Raw genomic sequence first — 25,356 nt, 5'->3', positions numbered from 1 at the left:
ATCTGGATCTTCTATTTTGTCTTATCTTCACTTTGTATTGTTGGAATATTGCAGAACAAAAATTCTATGTGAATATAACTATTCATATATTATTTCATTTTGTAGTTATTGTTTATAAATTACCATTTCAATCAAGGTTTTATTTTTACCAAAGTGAAAATTCCATGACAGACGCACTTAAACTTACTTGAATCAGTTTCCTCTTAATCCATTGATTGACTCATTGAGTAAAAGATCAACCGACTTAAAATATTAACAGCAAATCTCTACATTTGAGAATTTTTACTTTATAATCTTTATCACAATTCTTGAGTGTTTTTCTTGTATTACGTGTTTTTTATGGATAACTATCTATCTATCTATCTATCTATCTATCTATCTATCTATCTGTCTGTCTGTCTATCTGTCTGTCTGTCTGTCTGTCTGTCTATCTATCTATATCTATATCTATCTATCTTTCTACCTATCTATCTATCTATCTATCTATCTATCTATCTCTCCATCTATGTTTAGTGGTTTATTTTGGTGGGAGGAGAGCAGAAGTCCTTCTCTTGTCGACACCTCTAACTTGACAGTGGTGCTGGAGGAGTATTAAAGCTGCAGCCTGTAGCCTCACTCAGACATAAACAGCTGCGGGCTCCAGGAGGAGGTAACGTCAGTGACATCATGGCGCCAGACAAAACGTGCCGCAGCCGGATGACGGTTACGGAGGTGGAGGTGTTTCTGCGGGAACCCCCACCAGGTTTCACCGTGGAGGAGGCTCCAGGTTCGGGTTACCGAGTCCGCTGCGACCCGGAGAAGGTCCTGGTGCTCATCGATGACTTCCAGTGCAGCAGAGGGAAAATAGTTTTCCAGAACTCGCCAGGAAGGTGAGACGGAGCAGAGACTGCATATGTGAGGGTAGATATATTTATATATATGACTCTGTGTGAGAAACTCACGAGAAACTGTCTGATTTGTGGCAGGAAAGTTAAGATGCACGATCTGTGGGAGTACACCAGCATGAGAAAGAGCCTCCTGTCCAAGAGGATCTATCTGCTGACGTCTGCCTGCCAGGAACACTTCTCAGCCGGCAACAAAAAGGCAGCGAATGAACTGAGAGGTGACTGAACCTTTTCATCACAACGTCTCAGCATGAATTCACAGTGTCATAATCATGTAGTGGAAAAAGAAATGGTCTTTGAAGGCACCACTGGCCTTTCTGCTTGCAGTTTGGTGGCTGGGGTGACTCACGATGCTGGCCTGCACACTCAGTTTGCAGTGGGCGGGGTGGAGAAATAACAAAAGGCAGCGCAGCACTTACGTAGCTCACATGTCAACATGTTTTCTTCAGTCCTCTGTCCTGGTTTCCTCATGGGCGGCTTGTGTTTCAGTGCTGCAGCAGTACGTGGTGTCCATCGACGGCAGCGACCCTCTGATCAAGTGGCAGCTGGAGCGAGGCCTGGACTGGACCATCTCTTCTGTCGCTGGAGAAAGCTACAGGGTGGATGTGAGCAGGACTTTACCAACCTCTCTGTTGTCCATGTCCATTGATAGCAGACGGATGTGGGCCACTTCAGGCGATGATGCGGCCCTCTTGTGGCCCCTAACCCACTTGTAAAATTGGCAAATGTCCCCAAAACAAATGTTGGCCTGACATTGCAAGGTGTAATCTGGATGTGGACCTGAAGTGGCCCATGTGGTAAATGGTGAATTCGGCCCAAATAGCACAAAACTAACTCAGGCCCCCTTTGGTTGACTTGTGGCCCAGATCTGGCAAACAGGAGCAAACTGCTGGTGTGGGCCAAATCTGGGCCAAAGCAATCACGCTATGTGCTGATGGTTTCCTGATTTTCCTCATGTCAGATCGACTTGGCCGAAACTCTTGAAAGCTGGGCCGCAAAAAACATCCACATCGAAAGTGACAAACTACTAAAAGTGGAGCCTGTGTGGAGAGACGCCTCCTTCACCCTCAAGTACTACTCTGACGCCCTCTTTGATTTCCCTCACTGGTTTGGCTTCAGCAAGAGGAACTTTAAGGTAATTGACTCATATTCTTCTCATTTCATATTTAATCTATTTCTGGATTTGTCAGCATGCTCAGGATTCTCTAACCCCCCAACTCTGCTCGTATCTCTGAAGTTGAGACTGACATGATCCAGCAGCGGAGGAAGATCTGGGATAAATCAAGAGTCTGCTCAGTGTTCGGTGGCGTTTCTTGATCGACAGACGATTGGTTTTAATACCGAATGTCCCGGGGAAGGCCCAGTTCTACCTCCTTGGACGCATGGGTCCAAATATTTATTGTGCTCAGTGGATGGAAACTACAGATGGGGACTGGCAAGGAATTTCTGAATGACATGAAGATTATATAGGGAAATTATATGTTTTAAATAGATTTGTTTCAAAGATGTTTTTGTCAGTAAACACATTCACGTCCTGATTTGCACACGTTTGTATTGTATTTTGTACGTTGAAGAAGTTTCAGAGGTTTTTTCTATTTTTGACCAAACTCAAATACAATAAATGCTTTTACAAAACAAATACATTGACCTGTTTTAATGCAACAGTTGTCATCAGTGAAAAGATGCCGGTGTTGTGGCGTGCCCGACACTAAGGGATGAGGAGAAGAGCAGACGCAGCGTTGGTGATGGTTTGCACGTGCTCATGATAGTCGTTGCCGAAGAAACGCATCAGCAGGTAATTGAAGATGCCGACGACGCACATCAGGAACAGGAAGAAGATGATGCGTTTTCCGAACAGGTAGCCGGGGGTGCTGCAGGAAAATGAAAAATAATCAAGTTACACTGCATCACTCTCAAAACACAGTCAGAGCCCCGATCACCTGTGTTCATTTACCTTTGAGAGGTTTGTCCCAAGTATCCCACAAAGTACTTCTGCCTCACCATAAGGTAGATGATTCCAGCGAAGGCGGCAGGAGCTTCAACCAGAGGAAGGACAAAAAAAAGACAGGTTTGAATTAATAATTATAAAAATAAAACACTAAATGCACGAATAAACTGTTTATAAAGATCGACAACATGAAAGCTCCTCAAAAGTGAAGTGTGTCTCTCTGGTAGCTAGCTGCAGCATTGGCCCAGCCTCCTCCATGTTAGCGGACGGGACATGGAGCAAACCAAAAAGCGAATATACGTTCAATAAAAATGTTCTCAAAGACAGTTTCTGTCATTTTAGATCCTTCTTATCACACGGATGTTTGTTTAAGTTCTGTTTTTTTTGTTCTAGCTATTTAATACTATAAAAATGAGGTGAAACGTCATGATTGACAGCTGAGACTGACGATGGCAGCGTTCGTTGCAGATATTTTGGCTTCATTTCTGGATAGTGGGAGGAAGTGGAGACGTGTCGTCTATACACAGTCTATGGTCTTCATGCAACGTATAACATCCAGCGACTTACAAAGCATTAAGACAATTTCATGATCGTGCAACTTTCTAAAAATAATTTATTCCAAAAATGTTAAAAGCAAAAGCTATGGACAAAGATCCCCATCGGCTCCAGGGCCCCTGTGGTAATCTGTCAATAGGTGTCAAATAAATACTGGAGCGGAAAAAGGCATAAAATATAAGTGAAATACGAAGCACTTGTAAAATTATACAGCATCTATCGGTTGAGTTCAACTGATAACAACAGACTCATCCTTTGTCCTGCAGAGTTTGGACATACACGTTGAACTGGGACGCAAATTATGAGCCATTCCTGATCGTCCTCCTACATTGATGCCTGGAGACAGGCTCTTGTGGCTCTTTGATGACTAGAGGTCGCCATAACGACACACTCATTCTAATGGTGGATTCACATTTCACAATGATCACAACAACAACAAAACCTCTCATTTGTCTACCTGACCTTCTAAAGCGGCTCTGACTCTGGGGTGTGTGTCTGTTGATGATTGATTCAGGTATACGATTACCTTGATTGAGACAAAGGCCGGCGCACCACATCACTGCCAGGAACGTGGGATACGCGTCCATGCAGTTACGACTGGAAGAAACGTAAACAGCCTCTGTAAACAGTTTGTTTCAATAGAGTCCGGAGCAATGAGAGAGTGTGAAGCAATCGCCAGCTGATACCAGGCCCCTTTCGCCTGTGACTGTTGGGAAATGTTCTGAAACTGCAGAGCAGAAGTGGCTTGGACAAACTGTGCATGAGCTACAGGAGCCAGTTTGGTTCTCTGAGTGTCAAAGGAGCGAAGTTGAAAATGGAAAACCAGGAAGAAACTGAGGCCAGTGTTCGAGTCAGCAACTGTTCAATAAAATTCATCCTGGAGCATTTATCCAGAACACATTATAGTTTGCAGCGTATTTCAGGAATAAGAAAGAAAAATAGAGTTGGTCAGTTGCTCAGACAAGATCTCTCTTAAGATCTGGTTAAGATCCAGGATTTTGTGATTTGAGTTTTTTACTGCTTCATAGACAACACGATTAGTCTTGAGTCTTTGATAAAAAATAAAATCCATGATTATTTGCAGACCTGTGTACAAGTAGACTTGTTGTTACCTCACAACAAACCACTGGTTTAGAACATTTCTGTCAAGAAAGCCTCAAACTTCACATCACTCCCTGAACCGGTTGACAGCTCGACTGCGTTCTGAAGGAAATCTGATACTTTGGGGTTGAATTCAAATTGTGAGAAAGTTCGAGAGACAAAACATTTTAAACTGTCACTTAATGTTTGCATCACATTCAAGAAATCTGAACATCACCTCTACAGGACAGGATGTGGCTCAGATATTTCCTTTTAAAAACAGGAAGTACGTTGCAGCTGATGGACTAATAGAGTTCCACAAGACAAGTCTGAGCTGTTCCAGCAGGTACAAATATTAGATTTTAATTTCTGCCTGCAGCCTTTTTATTATCATATTCTTCTGATTAACAAATTAATTGCATAGTCTTTCAAATGTCAGGTGACCTACGCTCTAACGATCAATCCCATATAATTTAACAGAGAACATAGGTATATTTATGTTTATTGCCACTTGCACAGGTACATTGTACGTAAATGTCAAATAAATACACAAAATATAAAATAGGCGATGCAGTTCAGAATTAATGCACAAAATGACACTGAATACACTGAAATATTGCACCAAAGACAATGAAGTATTGCACAACTGTAAATCAATTTTCTGCTGATCAATTAATGGATATCACATCACACATTGTTCAGTATTCAGGTCAAAATACTCTTGAGTTGACTAACACTTATGTGCCAACCAGTTTTGCAATAAGCGTGAAAGTCACGATTTTGACACTTTAATGTTGCATAAGAAAGACGAGTCGGTGTAAAAATTTCCACAGAGTCGTTTTCACTCCTCCACCTGTGAATGATTAAAACGACCCGACCTGAGCGAGAAGCCGGAGGACAAACGGCCTTTGTTGCTTTCCCTGCAAATATTCAAATCTGTATTGCTGTGTATTGAATGTTCCCATGTGTGTGAGGCAAATGAGGCCTGACTCTCACTGAGCATCAAAACAATGAGGTATGTAAAACCCAATGCAAATTTTTTAGAAGGAAATAAATACAACATAAAAGTCATTTTGTCACTTGCGTCAGTGTTTATGAGGGAATGAGAGAGAAAAAGACACTTACTTGGCACAGGACACTCTGTCAGAGGCCGGCGTGTGGGTAATGCATTCCCTCTCTACCTTCTGGGCAAAGAAGGCTGAACACATACACATAGACAGATAAACATAAATAAAATAAAATTAACGAATTTCATCACTTCTAATATATTTTAAACATCTGCTTCTTTCCTCTACTCACTGTTCTGCAGGACGCTGATGAGGGTGACCATGACCAGGAGGTAGATGTTCTCCACCACTAGGTTGGAGTCCATGATCGATGCTGAGGCTGAGGGAGGCTGAGTGGGAATGTACGTTCACTGTCGACAGCAGAGCATAAACATGATGTGTCCCTCCACCACGTCACACACACACACGCACGCACGCACACACACACACACACACGCGCACGCACGCACACACACACGCGCGCACGCACGTACGCACACACACACACACACACACACACTTGTTTGTGACTTCCCCTTTATGTAAATGATGCCCTGGCTTTAAAAATACAGAACTTTCCTCCTGTGTGTGTGTGTGTGTGTGTGTGTGTGTGTGTGTGTGTGTGTGTGTGTGTGTGTGTGTGTGTGCATGGCTTACATTTCATAGATGGATATATAAATACTTAATTTATCCTGAGGGACATTTAGAAAAGCTTTGTTCAAGCAGCTGTTTCTGTGTGTTTTTGGTTTTCATCCTCTTCTTTGATGGAAAAAGCTTCTGGAGAATTTCTACCAAACGGGCAAACTAATGCATTTTGGAGATTTACATGTATTCAATTTATTAAAGTACCTTAAATTCATAACGGATAAGTGGGTCAGTTTATCAGTAATATTTTGTAAGGTGTGGATGGTTAAATATGTTCAGATGAAACTTAATCAAAAATCTAAACAGCCCAAATTAAGCAAACGTGCCTCGGTAATGTCATTTTCATTTGGTATGGATAAAAAACTTTGGGGAGAAACTTCAAAGAAATCACAATCACGTCAGGCTCCGCAAAAACTTGAAACGGTCATTTTTAACCAAACAAAGGTAATAATCCTTATATGAATTGTTATTGGCACTTTAGTAATCCAGATCTGGGAAATTCCTGTGTTTTAAATGGAGGATGCAAGTTTCCCATGTGTACAGATGGTGTTTAAATAGCACTTTTCACAGCCTGATGTTTATTCCATTTCACACAGCGCCCTTGTGGAGCAGCAATAGTCATGGAAAACTGACAAAGCTTCAGCAAACGATGAATTCATAATTTTTCCAAGACGCACAAGTGTGAGCCACATGTTTGTGGATATAGAGCAACGTCTCCACCTTTCTCTGCTGAGGGATTTCATGCAAAACTTTATGCTACGATTAACCCAATCAAACAATGTGACGATAAAGGGACTTATTACTATATGTGTGTTTAATCCCATGAGTGATTGTAAAGTGTGATGATTGTTTTCTATATTTTTGTGCTGCATTTTGCCTTTTCCTTTATTTTTATGATGCTGGGGCCTGGACTGAAATAAAGCTTAATTTACCAACTGAAGTATGAACGTGCAGGTCCAGTGAAATATGTTGTGATCAGTCAAACAGCACCTGCATGTGCCTCTGAACGGAGCTGCAGCTTCCTCTTAATCTCCTTTCTCTCACTTTCATCTAATCCAATACATTTCAAATGGTTCAATTAATTAAAGCTCAAATTTATTAAAACCATTAAAGCCCCGTCCCCAAACTTTAGCTGTGTTCAGTCAAATCAAGCAAATAAACAGCTTAAATAAAAATAAATAATTAAATTACTGCTTATTTTTATTTGTATTATTTATTTATATGTTTGTTTTATTCATCAACCAAACGAAACCATTTAAAAGAAAACACAAAATCTCAAATCTTGAATGAAAAGGAGCAGAAAGAATAATAATCTTATATAATCTGAGCCTCTTTCACAAGACACGAATTAACAAAGAAAATCATTTAATAAAATAAAAAAATAGCTGCAGCCCCTCACATCCCACTATTAGTTATAATTCATTTTAAACCAGTCAGAGAAGCTCACAGAATGATTTTCCTGTCACAAAAATATTATAAAAATACATTCTGGCCTCTAATTGTTTTTTGTTTTTGTTTTTTAATAATTTATATTGTAGATTCTGTGGTTTCTTTATCAAAATATCTACATTAATCTCACATACGTCACATAATAAATGATTTATAGTGCCTGACTGTCGCCATGGTGTCCCATATGGTCTAGCGGTTAGGATTCCTGGTTTTCACCCAGGCGGCCCGGGTTCGACTCCCGGTATGGGAACTGCTCTTTTACTCTCCGCTGGAAGTTTTCCTCAGCACATAAAGTCCTGTTCAAACATGTGGTGTTAACAAAGTGTCAGTGATTGTGAGGAGAGGTAGAGTTGTTTTTAATTAACAAATCATGGCCCCTGTTTCCGCTCATGTTTGTTTACGTGACCGTGACACAGATGACCTCACTTTACTGTGTGATTCTGTCAAAATAATATGAATAATCAATAATACAAAAGATTTTATGTTTGAACCTGGCAACACTGTGAAACAGGTCAAAATAAATGGGCTTCTAGATTTAAAGTATTTCTTGGTGTTACCTCGCCTGCGGCTGCTCAGGTTTCCAGGTCAACTACAGAAGAATAAGATGTTTTTGTTTTTTTCTGAAATTGTATTTGGTGGAACAAACAAACATGTCTGGGATTTTTTTTTTACTCTATTTTATAACACTGATTTCAACATGTTGAACACGAGAACATAAAGATTGAGATTCTGACTGAATTCACCCTGTGACTTTTTATTACCTACATCTTAGTTTTCATCCTTCATTTATAATCTGTGTGTAATTCAGTTTTTATGTTTTCCTCAAATGAAGCTACAGTCCCAGGTTGATCTGTACTAGAACTTCAAGAGTAAGGTACTTAAAGTGCGATTCACAGATTCAACACATGTACACACAGTAATGTTAATTCATTAAAACTAAAAATATAAATATTCTATTTCTAGTATCCAGAAAGGTTGATTCAATGAAATGTATGCACGTTTTCTTAAAAACAATTCTCACAATTTGTAAATATAGTATTTATTAAACGAGACTAAAAAAAGAAACTTCGTTCCCAAGAATTTTCAAGTAGTTTTTCAAGAATAACAAAACAAACAAACAAACACGACGGCTTCATACAACCTCTTTCATACAGTTCATGCAAACTACAAAAGTGCCAAAGTTGGAGAAAACTCTTCAAGATGCCGTTAATAAATTTTGTTCAATAAACCATAGCAAACATTGACACATTCAAACTTCATGAAGTTTTTAGAAATGATCAAGAAACTATTAACATGTACATACAGCAGATAACATTTTCATGAGTTGAACTGACGTGTGAACGATCAGGTTCAAAAGCATTTGATAAAATTTGAATTCCTTATTGAATCGTTTATTTAGAGTGAGATGTGATCTAATTTCCCTCAGTGCAATAAACAAAATATATAACATGATATTTTACAATCTAGATTCTTCTTTTTGATTTAAAGATGCATAATTACCGCCTTTATTTCATAAAGATATTATGTGATTCATGACACTTCAAACATAAACCTTGTCACCGTGCTGCGTTTAAGTGATGCAGGATTTTCACCAGTTTCGTCACCGTTGTGCAGCCAAACATTTAGAATAGGAATTGGCTCGAGTTCTTATTTTTAACATGATGGTTTCCGAATATTCAAACAGATTTGTTCACTATCACTACCACCACACAAATAATAAACTTTACAGTTGTTTCGATGAACAGTTTAAACCACTTTGCCGTGCGTGGTCTTGATAATAGCGTCATCATGTCTGTAGTGTGGGAGGGTGGATAAAGACTAACCCGAATGAATTAGAGAAAGAACGACAATAAAGACTTTGATAAGATGTTCATTAGCAAACGCATCTTGGGTTTTTACCAAATCGTTAGTTGCTGCACGAACCCATCCCTCCTAATAGATGAGGTGCAGATAGTTAAATAAGGACATTTTTGCATAATTTTCTCACAACAGGAAGTCAGTGTGGAGGTTATCTGTGCAGCAGAAGAAAACATTTCACCACAGTTTACATGAACAGATCAAGTCCACTTAGAGCCTCGCTCTCCAGCGCCGTCGGCCCTTGAGTCACAGCCTGGGAAAGAAACTCGTCCATAAAGTTTTCAGTGTCGGCCCCGTTTATAAAAGCATTTGGTTGCGACACTGCCCCACCAGCATTAACCCCGTAGTCCAACTGGTTGACTCCATTCTGTCCTTTGGCAAGCATCTCAAGGAAGTCGGTGCTGTCTGGCGACAGGTTGCTGGCTGTGGTTGCGGGCGAGAGCAGATCTGAGAGGAAGTCGTCGCAGGTGGAGCCGTCGTACGTACTGGAGGTAACAGTGTTGGGAGAGGTCAGGTCAGTGCTGTCTGGTCGGAGGCTCGCTCCACGCGGATGACCCAACATTTGATTCAGCTTGGCGAGCTTCTTCTTCTTCGCTTTCAGTTTCTTCAGCAGCTTGTAGCGGAGGGCGTCCGTGTCACTAAGATCTGGAGGAACCTTGGACGACTGGCCTCTGGAGGAGATCTCAGGGTGCCCGTTCTTTTTGGGCGTAGGGACGATTGTAGCAGACACCAATGTTGTGTTCATTAGTGATATTTGGGAGAGAGAAGTGATGGGTGAAAACGGCGTTGATTTTCCACAGAGAGGGGCGGGGGATGCCAGTGGACTTGGTGCCTTAGAGCTCTTGTTGCCAAATCCACCGTACATTTCTGCAGCTTTCAGAGGGAGACTGTCACTCTCCTCTAGCCTGAGCTGTGGTTTGGGGAGGATTCCTCCAGGAGTCTGCAGCTGTCTCTTCACAGGGTTGGGGATAGAGCGAGGGGTGGGGATAGAGCGAGGGTTGGGGATAGAGAGAGGGGTGGGGATAGAGCGAGGGGTGGGGATAGAGCGAGGGGTGGGGATAGAGCGAGGGGTGGGGATAGAGGGAGGGGTGGGAGTGGGCTTCACTTGTGTGGCCGAGGCGGGTGTGAAGGTGGGGGTGAATTTGTCGTCGGACTTGTTCGCAGGGTGTTTGCTGAGCAGGAAGGACCAGCGTGTGTGTCGAACCAGTGCTGATTGCTTTGTGAGATTGTTCTGACTGGTACCAGTAGAAAGCGAGGGGGGCGTGGTAGTTTCAATTGGTAGCGTTTCTTCCTGAGCTGCGGCGGCCTCGGGTTTGTCACTGACTTCTTCAGCGGGCTCCGACATCACAGGTGGTGAAACAGGTGGAGCTGCTGTTGATGAGACGGCTTTTGTATCTTTTTGTCTACAGACAGCTTTGCCTCTGCCCGTTTCTCTGACCGTTCCTCTCCCTCGTCCTCTCCTGGCGGCGGCCGGCACAAATGTGGGATCGCTCGTCGAGCCATCCCCAGACTCAGTGTCGGGGGTGGAGGGAGGACCATCATCGGGGGCGTGACACATCTCACCACCCATCACAGTGGAGGAGCTGTCCGGAGACGCACTGAGCGTTTCATTCTTACAGGGGTCGCTCAAACCCTGACTTCTCTTGTCGTCTACAGGCGTCATCTCTGAATCCGTTTTTAACTCCACCAGTGTGAGTGTAATGATGTCGTTATGGCTGAGGCCCTCGAAGGTTTCGAGCAGCGTCGTGGAGCCTATGGATGTGTCGGCTGGAATGGTCGTGTCCATGATGCTGCTGCCGTCTTCTGAGAGCACAGAGATATTGTCAGTGTCGTGATGTGCGAGGAGAGACTGGTCGGGGGAGCAAACCAACACTTCCTCTGCTGCTGGTACGTTTAGAGTGGGGATCCTCTCAGCTCTTGATGGGGGAGAGTCAGTAAATGTGCTGGAGGGAGAACAGAGACGAGGCTCTTTCTCCTCCTCCACTTCCCAAAAGACGATGTGCATCTCCTGGGCAGGGACCGGGAGCTTCTGATGGGTCCTACATTCTGGATGTTTCAAGTCATCGTATTCCAGCCATGAGCCTGTGAGGAACAGGAACACAGTTGGAAAAGTAAATCAGCATGTGTAGCCTGCATGTTTACAGGATGTGTTATGATTACAATCAAAATACAATCAAAGCCAATAATTGTTCGGATCAATCTTGAGGTTTGCTTCATACCTCGGTTTTTCAGGCGACATCCATACAACTACATTTTCATCTAAAAAAAAATTTTTCAAACCAAAACGATCTCTGTCCACACGAGTGTTTTGGCTCCATATCAGTTTTGATTAAAACGCAGCCCCGGAGATTTCAAACTAAAAACGGGGCCAACAGCGTTTCCAAATTTGTCCGTTTCAGCGGCTCCAAAACTTGGGAGTAACATGGACTTCAGGCGGATCTGTAGCAGAGTCCATGCAGCCTCAAACACAAGGTTATTTGCCAACTTGAGCTTATTCAACTAGTCTAACTTTTTCTTGTAGATGTTTGTGGGTCGGTCAGTTTTGGTCTCATCTTCAGATTTGTCAGATAGCTCTAATAATAAATATAATAGCTTTTTTGAAAAACATTTGGCTCAATTCTTTCACTAAGACCAATCATTTCTTTCACGGGAGAGTCTTGGCTAAAACGGCAGAAACACATACTATACAAGAGAAATTTTAAATAACTTAACACAGATTTATAATAAAAATCTAATGTAAAAAGCCTAATCAAATGTAGTTGTAAAATCTTAGCTGACAAGTTTAGAATACTAATTCTGTATAAATGACAGTGGATCAAGATCTTCAGGGCTGCAAAGGCTAACATTACATTGACTGTCCAGCAGAATGTGCTGTTGAGAAACTACAATGTAGAAGAATTCAATGATTAACCTTCATGCTTAAGTGTTCATGGTTTCATACCACAAGGAAAAATGTAGGTTAGAGTTTCACATATGGAAGCACAGGAAAAAAAACAGGTTCCCTTACATATTATTTCATTGATTCACGAAAAAAAGAATTCCTGTATTAAATGACATCTTCCTTCTTCTGACTATATGGAGAAGTAATTTATTTATAATGAAAGTTGCTCTCGTGCAAACAAACCAGACGTCTGTGCTGTAAAGCGAGTTCAACATACCAAGGATTTATTTTAAATACCTGCCTTCACTGAACAGAACATTTGCCGTCCTCAATAACATGTATCGCGACGCTGGCTATCAACAGCCTCAGTTCACCCTGCATTTTATTGTGTTGCTCTTAATTACAGCTGCTGAACAAAGCGCGGAATGTGATATGAGAAGAAACGCTGAGAGCTGCAGGTCTATCGGGTTCAAGTGACAACTAAAGGCAATATTCGACAGAATGATCACATATCTAGAGACAGAAATGATTTCCAGTCACTAAAGTAAGGGTATTATTATCAGTAAGGCAAGTTCATCAAATTTCTTATCATGTGGGCATTATTGAGCTTTTGTCTGAATGCGTATCTGATGCAGATACAAAAAGTTGAAAGTAACAACAGATAAGAGATGAAAAGTCTGATGAGGTCAATCTGATGGAAATGTCACCTTATGAGGATAAGGTGAGCCAAGGAGAGATTAACCCTAAAAAGGCCACGTTATCTCTCAAACTACAGCAGAGACAGCAGGGATCCATAGTATCTAAACAGACAGGCTGTAATAATACTGTAATAAATTCTGAACGTTAACTTAATCAAGACCATATTTAAGACTTTTGAAGACCTAAAATTCAGAAATTTTGCAGAACTGCAGAAATTCATTTTTATATTTAACAGTGCATGAAGCACTTGTCTAATAAAGGACATTAGACCCTATTATTATTATCATCATCACAAATTCTCATGTTATTCTGAGCTGCTGAGATAGAATAAGAGTCACAGCATTTACACTGTCAGGAGCCCTGTTGGATGAAAATTGAAGTGATAAAAGTTGTGTATTTCTAAAGTGCGATAAAATCATCCTGTTTGTTAGAAGCTCTTTTTCAAGAGTGGACACACAGAAAGTCTTTAAGACCACAACAATTAACCTGATCCATAAAAATATCTATTGCTTTTACTCATTTGTCCCCGTTTGGTTCCTATAGGTCTGTTGCCCTGGTTTTCCAGAGATCTGATTTGGTCTTGTTGACCTGTTTTGATCTGATCCTCAGAAGTCGAACCTGCTAACCCGCTGGGTAGGTGTATAGCATAAGTTACCATGGCGACATACACGGTACAGGCCTCAGGCCGGTAAACCAGTTATTGTTTGCATCTTACACTGGTGAAATTAAGTTATTAAACCCATGAAGAGAATCAGTCATAAGATACCCACCGTCAGGACGACTAATCCAGGTGACAAAGTGCTTCAGTCGATGGTTGTACTGTATGACAGCGGTGACCGAGTAGCGTCTCCCTTTGAAGGCGAAGCTGTACATTCTGACGTCACTGTCAGGGAGCCCCTCGACAAAGTGCAGCATAAACACTGGAGGCACACTAAACAAAACACAAAGCAGAAGTCTGGTTAAGCGGATGTTAGGTTCGTTCGTGTTTCTTTAAATACTTTACAAACACTGATTAAACGAAGGCTACAGCACCTGTATTGTTGTTCTCACTCCTCCCAATACACATTCAATGAGTTATTACTGGAGTGTGTGTGATTATAAGATAGCAACATTTAATTGTGACAATTGACATTTAATAATAAAACCACAATTTCTTTGGACAATTCAACAGTGATTTTACTTGCCCTGGCAGTTAGTTACTGTGACTATAGACAGACAATTAAAGATAATTGGTTAATTTGTGGTGCAGATATGGAGGCACTGGTTCTTTATTGAGTCATTTTGTTTATTTTAACCTGTAGATTTCAGTTGAAATAAAGGTTTCTGCTTTTTCCAATCACACAACTGACTCTTCTGAGGATAATTGATTTGACCTCCAAAGAATTATAACTTACTCAGTAGTTTTACTGTACGTTAAAAAGGACAGTTTGTTGACACAGTAACAACGTGTAATTTTGTCCTGAGTTTCAGCATCTACAGTGTAATCATCTCCTAAAAGGTACAGTTGTAGGTTGAAGTGAAGCTAAATTACATGTTTTGTTGATAATTGTGGTGAAAATAACTGACTACGACCGACGCAGAAAACACATTCGCTGTGTTGCTTTTTATGTCACCACTTATAAAAGTAGAAGTGACAGCCCCTAATGGAAATAGAGATTTTCTCCCCTTCCCGACTCTGCTCGCTCTTTTTCTCTCGTGCTGACACATGCACAATCAGTGTGATCGGACACATGTGTAAACTCAGACTGGGTATAATGTACAAGGAGCTGGAGGAGATGACGGGGCACACTTGGTCTGGGTCAATATGGTTGAATGATAGCGACAGAGAGGAGCAGAAAATACTGACTGAGCCGGGGAAAAAGTAAGAAGAAAATACCTTTTTATATCTTCAAAACGTGTATAAAAAGACCAAATACGATTCTGGTTGACCAGTATATCCGTGATCACTATATCATTGTAATGTCTTCCGTGAAAACAAGCACTACAATTTTGTCAGGAGGCGGAGACAGCAGGAATCTGAACCCGCCTTGCAATTCTCCAAGTAGGAAAAACACAGTTTCAGTTATCAGGTGTAGCGGTCTTAATTTTAAACTTGGTATATACACAGGTAAATACAATGCATCTTAATCAATATATAAAAACTGAATTCCAATAAGGTTAGTCATTTAATATTTTAACGTTAATAAAACAAAGAAGTCTCACCTCTTCAGTATCATCGTCCTCCTTTGCTTCTTTCTGCAGCAAAAATTGCACGGAGCCAGATGAACGGCATGAAGTGGGTTCCAATCAGGCACAATATTTGTGAAGGAGGGAAGAGTTTTCATGACCCTGAAAAGTACAGCATGAATTATATTCAGGTTTTAAACAAGATAGCAATTTAGAGATAGATGCAAGGACAAAGAATGTTTTTGTTTTTAACAGATTAATACTATTTTCTTTACAATGTGGTGTCAAGGCTGTGTAGTCGTAGCATCTATGATACAATGGTTCAATGTTGAACTTGTATTATCTGAAGAATTCCTCTGCTGAGTTTTCATCCCTGTCTATTGGTTTGTTTGTCAGATTTCACAAAAACCCCTGAACGTATTTCCATGGAACGTGGTGGAACGATGTGATGTGGGCCAGGGAAGAATTCATTACATTTTCCGCGAGGATCCGGACAAAGCTGTGGATTGCAGGACTTTTTCTCTCTCCACTCTTTTTAACATTTGGAGATAGGGGGCTTTTTTGGGGACATTTTCACAGATTACCCAGAGAATAATTCATGAATCCTAATTAAAAGAATCAGACATATTCAGGGGACTCATATCCATGAGTGTGAGTAATCTCATGCAGATCCAAATTAGAATCTGGATCTAGTGAATTTAAATGTGGGGTCATAAGGGAACTATTGGAAGTATACGCTTATTCTAGTTATGTCATAAAGCATGTAATACAAAACTTAATAGGTGTGCTGCTAAAGCTGAACAATGTAGTTTTGTCGTATGTTCCTAATAGACTGAAGAGTAGGTTGTCTGTGATCTGCAGCTGAAAGACAAACATTGTCTCTGTGAAACCATCCTCCAGCTTAATGCTCAAACATTTTAATCTTTTAATCAACTGGCCGAATAACAGAACATTATTGAACCACAATTTTCATAATAATTTGTCATTTATCAAGTAAAAGGGCTAAATATTCACATGACGGTTTGCTTTTGTCCCCTCTGACAACTGAAAACTGTGAATACCCTTGAGTTTTGTACTATTAGTTAGACAAAACAAGAATCTGGAGACATTACCTTGGGCTCTGGGAACCTGTGATGGACATTTATCGCCATTTTATCCTCACAAGGTTGCTCGGTTTATACAGCTGTTACAGAATCATGATAGACTTGTGGTGGCATAATATTATCAAGACAGGACCAAGCACCGTTCCCCTGGAGAGAATATTCTACCACTAGAGGCTCTGGGCAGTTCAGTCCATGTTTCAAATGGCTTCATTGAATATGCTTTTCTTTCTCTCCAGACATGTCGCTAATAACCAGAGATTAATGAGCTGAGGGTTTTAAGCCATTATTAGAGATTAATCAACAATCCACTGTTCAGTCACTTGTGGATAAATGAGCTGAAACCAAACATGTTTTTTTTTTTACACAGAATTTAGACCAAGTTGTTTTCAATGATTCATTAATTTGATCATTTTCTAATTCCAAACAAACAGTGACAGATGTATTTCTTCTCACCATGATTTCTTTCAATCTTACCACTAACTCCGGGATGTGAAAGCTCTAGGGCAAGTTTCTAAATCCCGTAAAGACAAAGCTCTTCAGTGAATCGAGCGAAATATGATCATCACCTACCTTTCTGAGGAAGCCGCTCCACATGCACTGCACTTGAACTCCCACTGAAAGGTCGACTGGAAGAGAGGCTCCGCCCAGGAGTCCAATGAGAGCAGAAGCGGCATGGCAAACACCGGACTTTCTTTCTGACCTGAAAATCCAAAACATACAGCGGTTGGGTAATAATAACACTTCAACTTCTAAATCATCAGTGGACGAGATGGGGTTCAGAGCTCTGCACACGTGGGTCTGCACACATGAAAATGAAAAGTATGTCCCTTTGACTATATTTAAACATCATCTCCATCCTTCTGTATTTTTAATATTCAAAGAGTGACACCGGCCTCGTGTGGTCTCCCGCTTCCATCTAGGGATTCAGCAGTTGAGGCAATTAGGGCTGTAGTTGTTTGAAGATCTTATATTTTGTGATTACATTGGGATTTTTCATGTGATTAAATTTTGCAGCTGCAATTTGGCAAAATAAAAAATAAAAAACCTGACTAGTCCATTGTATACTTCTTTTTGGCAAAAAAGTGGCATTAGGGTATATGAAATCTAACATTCATGAACAGAAGGCTTGAGGGGCCTTGGGAGCATTGTGTTGTGGAGTTTGAAAAGCATTCGCTCAGACAGCTCTCCCTTGCTTACAGTAGCTTGGCACTGTTTGCATGTTGCTGATCTAGCACTGGTTTCAAATTAGTGCTGGTGACTTCACAAACAGAGTGCAAAGAAATGTTTTCTTTCTTTATCTTGATGAGCGTCTTTGCATCCATCAACTTTTCTCCATCTGTCTGGGAGAGTCTGTTCTTGATTCTCTTACCTCAAAAGGAAAATATGTTTCCATGAAATTGATTTAAAAAGAATGAACTTCGCCGGAACAATGGCGGATTTTGAAATCAATGTTTTTGTTTAGTCGATGCATTATAGCATAGAAAGACATAGAAAACTGTGAAATGATCACTCTGCTTCATTAAACAATCTCCACACCAGAGAGAGAGGACAAGAAAACAATGATGAAGCGGTGGCTCAACAAATCACTAGCATTTTGTCTCTTGCTTTTCTGGTCACATTTCATAAAAATGTACAGTATCCTGAGCAGAACATGCGCCCACTGCAAGACATAAACCTCATGTGACACATACTCGCTCAGGATGCTTCTCTGAGCAGCAGTATTCCTGACACCAACACGATGGTTGTGTTACGTTTTAACTAACACACGCATGAATTGGTAACAAGGTTGTGGTTATGTTTTCGCCCCTGTCCGTTTGTTAGTTTGATTGTGTTTAGGCAGGATTACGCAAAAACTACTGAACTGATATCCTTGAAACCTGGTGGAGGGATGGGACATGGGCCAAGAAAGAACTCATAAGATTTTGGTGTCGAACCGAGCAAAAAAGCAGGCAACGGATTATTATCATCTATTTTTTTTAAACTCTTACTTAAAAATAATAATTTATTTTTTTACATTTCAAGCTATTTTCTGGGGAATAATTCAGAGATCTTGATAGTAAAACAAAATCAGGCCTATTTAGAGAACTGAAGGTTCTTGCACCATTTTTTAAAGTCAAATTAATTTAATGCTTTTTAAGACCACATTAAACTATAAATAAGCTTAATAAGATATCGGAATAACAACATTGACTGAGGGTATCATTGTAACACCTTAGAAGAAATGTTTTAACCACACACACACACACACACACACACACACACACACACACACACACACACACACACACACACTATTATCATTGTTGCTTTTGTTACTATTACATTATTATAAGTCGGTTGTTTATTAGTTTGTTTTTCACGTTATGGTTGTGTTTGCCAATAAAGCTTCATTGACTTGAAGATAAAACCTATTTTCGATCACATGATTATCATTTTATGCAAAATTCAAGTGCTCACTTATCCTTTACATTCACGTCACCACCACACAAGAAAGTTCTGATTTGCCACGGCGGGCAAGAGGGATAAACACAGGCGACCACCAGAAGTGCCAAGGTAAAGTAAGTGTGCATGAAAGCTAGCCAGCAGCATTCGTCAGCTAACTTGCAACAGGCAGATCTCTTGTGTAACGATGGTGTTTTCTCTAAAACTACAGTACAGCCTAAAGGAATATAAATATACATCACTGTGCCTGTCTTATTCACAACGTTTCTTTCTTGAATTTGCAATCGTTACACTGTTCACACACTACAACTGACATGGAGAGACATTACTGGGGCATTACAGGGCTCATTGCAGTTCCATAGCTGACCACTGACTTGCAAGACTGGGAATTGTGTGGCGCTGTAACTTGCTCTGCCCACATGAATACACAACATTCAGCGCAGAAGGAAGCGACACCAATCAGTGTTTTGCGATCAGAACCGTAAAGTTTTGACAACTTCCCACATCAGCCTTAAAAGCACCGCCTGCAAATTTTATAATTTGCAGCAAATTAAGACCTTGATTTTATTTATTTAAATTTAAGGGAGCCGCTTGAACCCTGATCTACGAGTTTGTTTAATTTGCAGCAGCTTCATTGAATTTAAGGGGACTGTTGGTGCTCTACTGGATGCCACTGTTTTTTAAAAGTCTTCAACTACCTGGACTTACCACAGTAAGTCAGTGGAAACAGACAATAACTAAGAATGTGCAAAGCCATTTCTCGAATTGAATTGGTGTTTGTTTGGCTGCTGCCTCACATCCTTGTACAGCTTCAGTGAATGAGCTTACCCAGCTTGCAGTGCAGCTTAGGCTGCAACAGTTTGAAGACCGACATCCTGAGACTGTGTAGATCTTCACTGGCCGTTTGCAGCACATGATTTGACACCCTCACCACACCATCTAGACAGAGAGCAGATTCAGATAAGTTACCTTCATGTAAAAGCATTGCATTAAATAATTACACACAAAAACAACTAGCAAAACAAACAACATTTAACCATTGTGGTAGTAAGTAATGCTTTCAGTTTCTTGATGTATCCGCCTCTCAAACATCTGCTGCCATCTCATTGTAATCACCAATACAATGGAGGCGAGTCATGTTGATGCATGATATAGTTCAATGTTTTCAACAGCACAAAAAGAAACATTACATTGAAATGGCAGAATAAACCTCAGAGGTAGATATGTTAAAATCAGAGCAACTCAAACCAAAACAATCTGCGAGGAAACATTTATGACTGTCCCCTTTTAATCAAAATTTGCAGATTCTATTTAGTATATTTTCAAAACAAGAACCATATAAGCAAATAGGAAATTAGTTACTAGTTTTATGATGGTTGTAGATGCAGCAAGACAAAAAAAACTTCAGTTACACCACACACAAGTACAATGTAGATGATCGTTTAAACTTACCAGTGTTGGTCTGTTGATGAACTTGAACAGCAGCACAAATGTCCTCATATTCTGTCATCAGCTGCCAGACAGATGATCGCTGAGGCTCGTCTCGAGGTTTACACTTTCCCAAGCTCTTACAGTTTACCAGAGCAGCGAGCAGCGAGTCCAGCCAACACAGTTTGTCCCTGTTCCGCCAGAAAAGATGATTTGGAACAGATACAAGCTTCTCTGAGTCGGTTAGTGGGGTAGGAGAAATATCCGGAGTTTCTAATTTAATGTCTGCTATGTCCTTGATGACGGCTGCTGTCAGTGATATCTGCTCCGTTCCTGCAGTCTGCTCCTTGAGCTGAAGCGATGGACCATTGATTTCAGTTGAATAAATGGCCACATTTGTGGAGTTGGACTGATTAGTGACCAGACTGCATCGTCTGTTCAGCACCTCAGGGTGAATCTTCACCTGCCGGGAGTCATCCTCTGCCTCTGACATGCCGAGAGCCCCACAACGATCCCCAGCAGCAGCCAACAAGGCTTCTGATGAGCTCTGCAGGTGTCCAGCTGAGGCTGAGCATGCAGGGGGAACAAAACCTTCTGTACAGGCAGCACTGTCTGTTTCCATCTCCAGAACAACATCCTCAACCTGCAGCGATGCCCCCACTGTCTCTGCAGCTGGACAATCAAAGACCCCGTTGTATCCATTAACCTTTTCACCATCTGCCTCGGGTCCCGCATGTTGGCCATTACTGACAGCACAGCGTTCTGCTTGGCGGTAAAGCGTGTCGGTAACATTTGGTGTCCCAAAACTATCAAGTTCACTTGATCGTTGGCGTTTGGGGGAGGGTATAATCAGCTCTTCCTCATCCAGTGGCAAGGGAGCTTTTCTTTTGTTCCCAACCGTGGGCTCCACAGGAACCAATCTAGCCAAAACATCCTCCAAGGAGTGACTGACCAGAGGGAAGAGGCACTATGTGGGGCATCGAAACAGAAAGGTTAACACAAAAGACACGGCACATTGCTGATTAGTGGAATGTTTGTTCCAGCTGTGATGGGATGTACCTGTGGGTTTGTGCAGAGGGTGATTGACTCCTGGAGGTTGATGCGGTATGAGCGCAGAGCATAGGTTGAGCCCTTTGAAGTACACCAGGGACAATGCTCCAGTGATGCAGCTCTTTCCTGAACCTTTTTTTAAAAAAGAATGTGAAGTGGCAAAAACATTGTTTTAGTTGAGTCTGACGTGAACAAACCTAAAGTATCAGACACTTGAAAAGCACACGCAAGACTGAACAAAACACAAATCCTATTCTTGATATTCATGCACATAAAATTTCGGCCAACCTACTGTCAAACACATTCATCGTTTTATTCTTCCAATAACATTTAAATATATATTTGTACAATTGCATCAGTTAATTAGGAAGGTCTTACTTGGTTTACCTTGCAGAAGTGGAGAAAACAAGTTCATGTAAGAACTGCTTAAAGTAACTATCAGATAAAAATTTGGTTTTAATTTTGGTTGTTTTTTGTAGTTTCAGATTTCTGCTCATTGTGTGATTTTAAAATTTTCAGAATCAGCAGATGTCAAATTTTTGTCTTTCAAATTAACACTTTTAGAATAATCATGTTTCACATCATTGGAGGCTTCAAGCCTGCCCAAGTACTTTCGCCTTTTACTTTCAAAGATTTCCGTTAGAGTTTGTTTCCTTTGGTTAAATTTGGATTGGTACTGCCAAGTCACAGTGTTTTTCAAACGTAATTCAGCTTTGCGCAAGTGACCACTGCTAGAGAAGCATGAGCTGTACTGACTTTTCCCAAATACCCTGCCAGTGGTGAGGCCAAAGCCCCCAAACCAGTGTCTTCACCAGTCATTGGCAAACCCCTGCTGCTCTTCTGGTCCACAGCTGTCCGGTTCCATTCAACAATCATTACCATGTCAGTGCAACCTGGTACGATTCTGAGGGAGCTGAGGGGGAAAAAAACAGCATCACATGGCGCATGTTAGTCAAAGTTTACAAGTTGTGAAATTTACAAGATAAAGCTCTTCACATTCAGGTGGGAACATAAAACAATGGAAATTTGTAGACCAAGATTTTACTTTTACTTCATCTTATACAGTGGAGACTGTCCTTTTTTAAAAAATATCTGCTTCTATTGCAGGACATGTTGCAAATCAACGGGCTACAAGGTGCATGGCAATATTATCACATTTGCTAAATGTTGGGATAGATTTCATGACGTACCTTGATTTGTCAGGTATTCAGCAAACGGGCCATTCCCAACTTGTTATTATTAATGTTTAACAAACGGTTTCTTGTTTGAATTTCCTGACAGTTTACTTCATCCCGACATAAACCAAGCTAAAACTGAATCAGTCTTATACAAAAGGCATGTGATAAAGTCTTTACCTTTGCAAAGGTTTTAAAATTACAATTATATAAAACGTATAATTAGGCGCTGAATCAACTGTATGACAGATTTGGTGCTGTTGAACTGCATTAAACAGATGTGTGTTCAGCCTACCCTCAGATATATAAAGAGGTGGGAAATAATAAAAACACCTGTTGGTATAATGTAATACAATTCATCAGACTACATTCAAAAATCATCAATCGCACACACCTCTCTAAAACTGTTTTAACAAAAACTGGACATCACAACAGGTGGAATTTATTGCAGGCCTGGTGTATTTGTTTGAGCCTTGTGGTTCCAAATAAACATCCAACTGAGAGTATATGAAGATCACAAATTTGTGAATATGATGAAAAACTGTGTAGCCATTATTCATACTGTTTTTATATTACAATAAATAAATGAGACGTTTCCTAGCAACACAAGTCCCCTGAAGGATAAACAGGTGCACGTTGTCACACACGTGGGATCATTCGGGCCGGATATTTACTCTGGAAGCACAGCAATGAATGCATGATTACGAAAACAGCTAGAGTGGCTGTAACCAGTGTAACCAGTGTAAACACCACTAACGACATACTAATGCATAACGAAAACACGTTATGGTTCTGAATGTATGATTTATGAGGAGACGCTGGCAGGTCACAATGGAGACGGAGGGAACCAGTGCCCTCACACATGCAGTCAGCGCAGCCTTCACTGAAGAGAAAGATAATCCGATATTTCTCAGGTTCGGTTTAATGCATTATAGTTATAATAAATTATTTGGACTCCAATCTAATCCATTAAAAAGCCTCCACGCACCATATTATGAGTCCCTGCAGCTAGCGACTAGCATGCTAACACGTTAGCATTAAACCGGGCGTCACTTTCAGTCGCCGCCGACCTACTTTCTACACTTTTAGTGAGTTAATATAATACGTACCGAGCTCAGACGCTATATTATAAGAGATGTGTCGATGCTGGTCGGTGAAATCCATCCACACATGTCTGTATGTGTCGGTGCCCGCCGGCGCAGCAAGTCCATGTGCATCGTTTTGTCAGTTTCGTGTTGCCGACGTTCTCCTTCCGATGCGCCGGGCGGTTGTGCGTCGGCCTTTGTCTTCCCCCCAATCCCATCGTGCCGGACGATGGTTCCGCTCAGCCCCACGCGGTCGCTCGGGTGAACTGCAGCAGCCTGGACTCTTTATTGTTCAGGATGGAGCTGCCATGAAACCAGAGCAAACCGGTGCGAGTGCGTGGACGTGGTTTGAGCCTCATTATCTTTATCTCCATTGCTTATTAACAGCAGCTTCGAATATTCACTACTAGGTCTATGGTTGAGATCCATATTTTTTTTAGAAAAGAAGAATAACATTTCCACGAATAGTCACTATTATGTCTTTTATTCGACGTTATTATTATTTTTAGAGAAGGACTATAAACTTTGCATGATATGTTTCTGAAAGTGAACTAACCTATATAAACAGCTTTAAAAGTATCCTGCAAATAACAAGACGTTTCATAGTTTTTATTTTGGCTATCTATTAATCAAAATTTCTAATAAATCTTTATTGTCATAATTCTCAGGTGCAATGAAATTGTAAGAGGAATCTCTCTACGTGATGTACGAGTAAAAAATATTGAAATATATGAAAAACATAATTTTGTTTATAATAAGCTAATAATTCATTAATCAATTCATAATTATTCAGTATTTTTTTATATATACCTTTTAACTGTAGTAGAATAACCCTAATAAAGATGAAAATGTGTCATAATTTAAAGTCAGTTGTCTAATTTTGTGTCTAAATATGTATTGGACCTATACTGTCTGTGGCTGTGGGATAAGTGGAGGGGTGGAGCTGGTTGGATGGGGATGGCTGAGTGGGGGGGATACATATGTCACTTGCTCTGGTTTTATAATATTGCCCCAGCTCTGACACCTCCTGCTCCTGTACACCCCCCCCCCCAACCCAACCCAACCCACACATACATGGACATTCATGCGCACACGTTATCTCCACCCAATCCCGCCTCTTGCATGTGCCCTCCTCTCCCCTATAAGCCCCTCCTGGATCTGCTGCTCTCCTGTCCTCTATTTTCCTCTTGATGACAAAATGAATTTGCATATCTTTCCCAGGGAGCACTCATTAGAATGCATAAACCGGCCGCCTCCGAGCCTCATGATCGGGCTCCAGCTTTCTGCCTGCCGTGGCATCTCCTGGTGCAAAAAATGAGACACAGACAGGCAGCATCACAGGCAGACATGTGGCCTGAGTCTGGGTTGTGATTGGCATTTGGAATCAGTTCACCCTTCCCATTCTTAATTCAGGGATAAGAATAAACTCTGTGTCAGCCATTTTTCTTTGTTTCTTTACGTGCTGCTTAGCATGAGACCTATTTATTAAATATCAATTTCCTTATTAAAATGTTCAGAGAGATAATTAACCAATGTCAAGCACACGCAGGATTATCCCCTGTAGGTATATGACTGTATTCTGCAAGTCATAATGAACATGGACATTTTCTTTATTGTAGCACCCCACCCCCTACCACTGCATTTCAAAAGACAAGACAAGACCAGCCTTTCAGATGATTACATTACCTCCACTTTGAGCAAAGTGTGCAAGTCGTCTTGAAAAATGTCTCTTTATTGGCTTCAAATCATTTAGCAGATTTGTTTTTGTAGGCCCGGCCTGGCCCAAGAATCATCAATTGTTCTTAAGCTTGGCCTAATGGTGGCGCTAGACCTCAGGTCACTGGGTCACAGAAATCTGAATGT

General features: G+C 40.9%; 3 protein-coding genes and 1 non-coding gene across 5 annotated transcripts; 2 read left to right on the top strand and 2 right to left on the bottom strand.

Annotated features, from left to right (window-relative positions):
* The first annotated feature begins 529 nt into the window (after nt 1-529).
* On the top strand, nt 530-2,523 carry LOC117773879 (mesenteric estrogen-dependent adipogenesis protein-like). Of its 2 annotated transcripts, XR_004615989.1 has the most exons (6): nt 530-869; nt 966-1,102; nt 1,374-1,489; nt 1,846-2,019; nt 2,122-2,198; nt 2,239-2,523. XR_004615989.1 is itself a non-coding variant. In XM_034605698.1 (5 exons), the coding sequence occupies exons 1-5, from the start codon at nt 667-669 to the stop codon at nt 2,134-2,136; spliced, it is 645 nt and encodes a 214-aa protein (XP_034461589.1). In that variant the 5' UTR covers nt 530-666; the 3' UTR covers nt 2,137-2,523. The 2 variants fall into 2 exon arrangements, 1 of the variants encoding a protein (XP_034461589.1); XM_034605698.1 differs by having other exon boundaries at nt 2,122-2,523.
* Nucleotides 2,417-5,925, bottom strand: alox5ap (arachidonate 5-lipoxygenase-activating protein). The gene is made up of 5 exons (XM_034605702.1): nt 5,767-5,925; nt 5,593-5,665; nt 3,914-3,984; nt 2,839-2,920; nt 2,417-2,755 (listed from the first exon to the last, which is right to left on the bottom strand). The coding sequence occupies exons 1-5, from the start codon at nt 5,837-5,839 to the stop codon at nt 2,593-2,595; spliced, it is 462 nt and encodes a 153-aa protein (XP_034461593.1). The 5' UTR covers nt 5,840-5,925; the 3' UTR covers nt 2,417-2,592.
* Nucleotides 5,926-7,785: 1,860 nt separating this feature from the next.
* trnae-uuc lies at nt 7,786-7,857 on the top strand. Its single transcript has one exon. It is a non-coding gene; the product is annotated as a tRNA-Glu (tRNA).
* Nucleotides 7,858-8,627: 770 nt separating this feature from the next.
* uspl1 (ubiquitin specific peptidase like 1) lies at nt 8,628-23,698 on the bottom strand. Its single transcript, XM_034605695.1, has 9 exons — nt 23,518-23,698; nt 21,990-22,146; nt 21,243-21,365; nt 20,208-21,150; nt 19,584-19,694; nt 16,884-17,013; nt 15,247-15,372; nt 13,815-13,975; nt 8,628-11,546 (listed from the first exon to the last, which is right to left on the bottom strand). Exons 2-9 carry the CDS (start codon nt 22,113-22,115, stop codon nt 9,652-9,654), a joined length of 3,615 nt encoding a protein of 1,204 aa, XP_034461586.1. The 5' UTR covers nt 22,116-22,146; nt 23,518-23,698; the 3' UTR covers nt 8,628-9,651.
* Between the last annotated feature and the right edge of the window lie 1,658 nt (nt 23,699-25,356).

The sequence above is a fragment of the Hippoglossus hippoglossus genome, chromosome 14, assembly GCF_009819705.1.
Source record: "Hippoglossus hippoglossus isolate fHipHip1 chromosome 14, fHipHip1.pri, whole genome shotgun sequence".
NCBI classification, from domain to species: Eukaryota; Metazoa; Chordata; class Actinopteri; order Pleuronectiformes; family Pleuronectidae; genus Hippoglossus; species Hippoglossus hippoglossus.
This window is presented reverse-complemented; position numbering and strand designations above follow the sequence as displayed.

What these genes read in the sequence shown, in the direction of transcription:
- LOC117773879 (XM_034605698.1), top strand. Translation starts at nt 667, where the DNA reads ATGGCGCCAGACAAAACGTGCCGCAGCCGGATGACGGTTACGGAGGTG. An exon ending in TTCCAGAACTCGCCAGGAAG is followed by an intron (nt 870 to 965) that starts GTGAGACGGAGC and finishes GATTTGTGGCAG; the next exon opens with GAAAGTTAAGATGCACGATC. An exon ending in GAGAAAGCTACAGGGTGGAT is followed by an intron (nt 1,490 to 1,845) that starts GTGAGCAGGACT and finishes TCCTCATGTCAG; the next exon opens with ATCGACTTGGCCGAAACTCT.
- alox5ap (XM_034605702.1), bottom strand. Translation starts at nt 5,839, where the DNA reads ATGGACTCCAACCTAGTGGTGGAGAACATCTACCTCCTGGTCATGGTC. An exon ending in CATCAGCGTCCTGCAGAACA is followed by an intron (nt 5,666 to 5,766) that starts GTGAGTAGAGGA and finishes GTATGTGTTCAG; the next exon opens with CCTTCTTTGCCCAGAAGGTA. An exon ending in CGGCCTTTGTCTCAATCAAG is followed by an intron (nt 2,921 to 3,913) that starts GTAATCGTATAC and finishes CTCTGGTTGAAG; the next exon opens with CTCCTGCCGCCTTCGCTGGA.
- uspl1 (XM_034605695.1), bottom strand. Translation starts at nt 22,115, where the DNA reads ATGGTAATGATTGTTGAATGGAACCGGACAGCTGTGGACCAGAAGAGC. An exon ending in TAAGCTGCACTGCAAGCTGG is followed by an intron (nt 17,014 to 19,583) that starts GTAAGCTCATTC and finishes TTGGATTTTCAG; the next exon opens with GTCAGAAAGAAAGTCCGGTG. An exon ending in GGAGCGGCTTCCTCAGAAAG is followed by an intron (nt 15,373 to 16,883) that starts GTAGGTGATGAT and finishes TGTACTTTTCAG; the next exon opens with GGTCATGAAAACTCTTCCCT.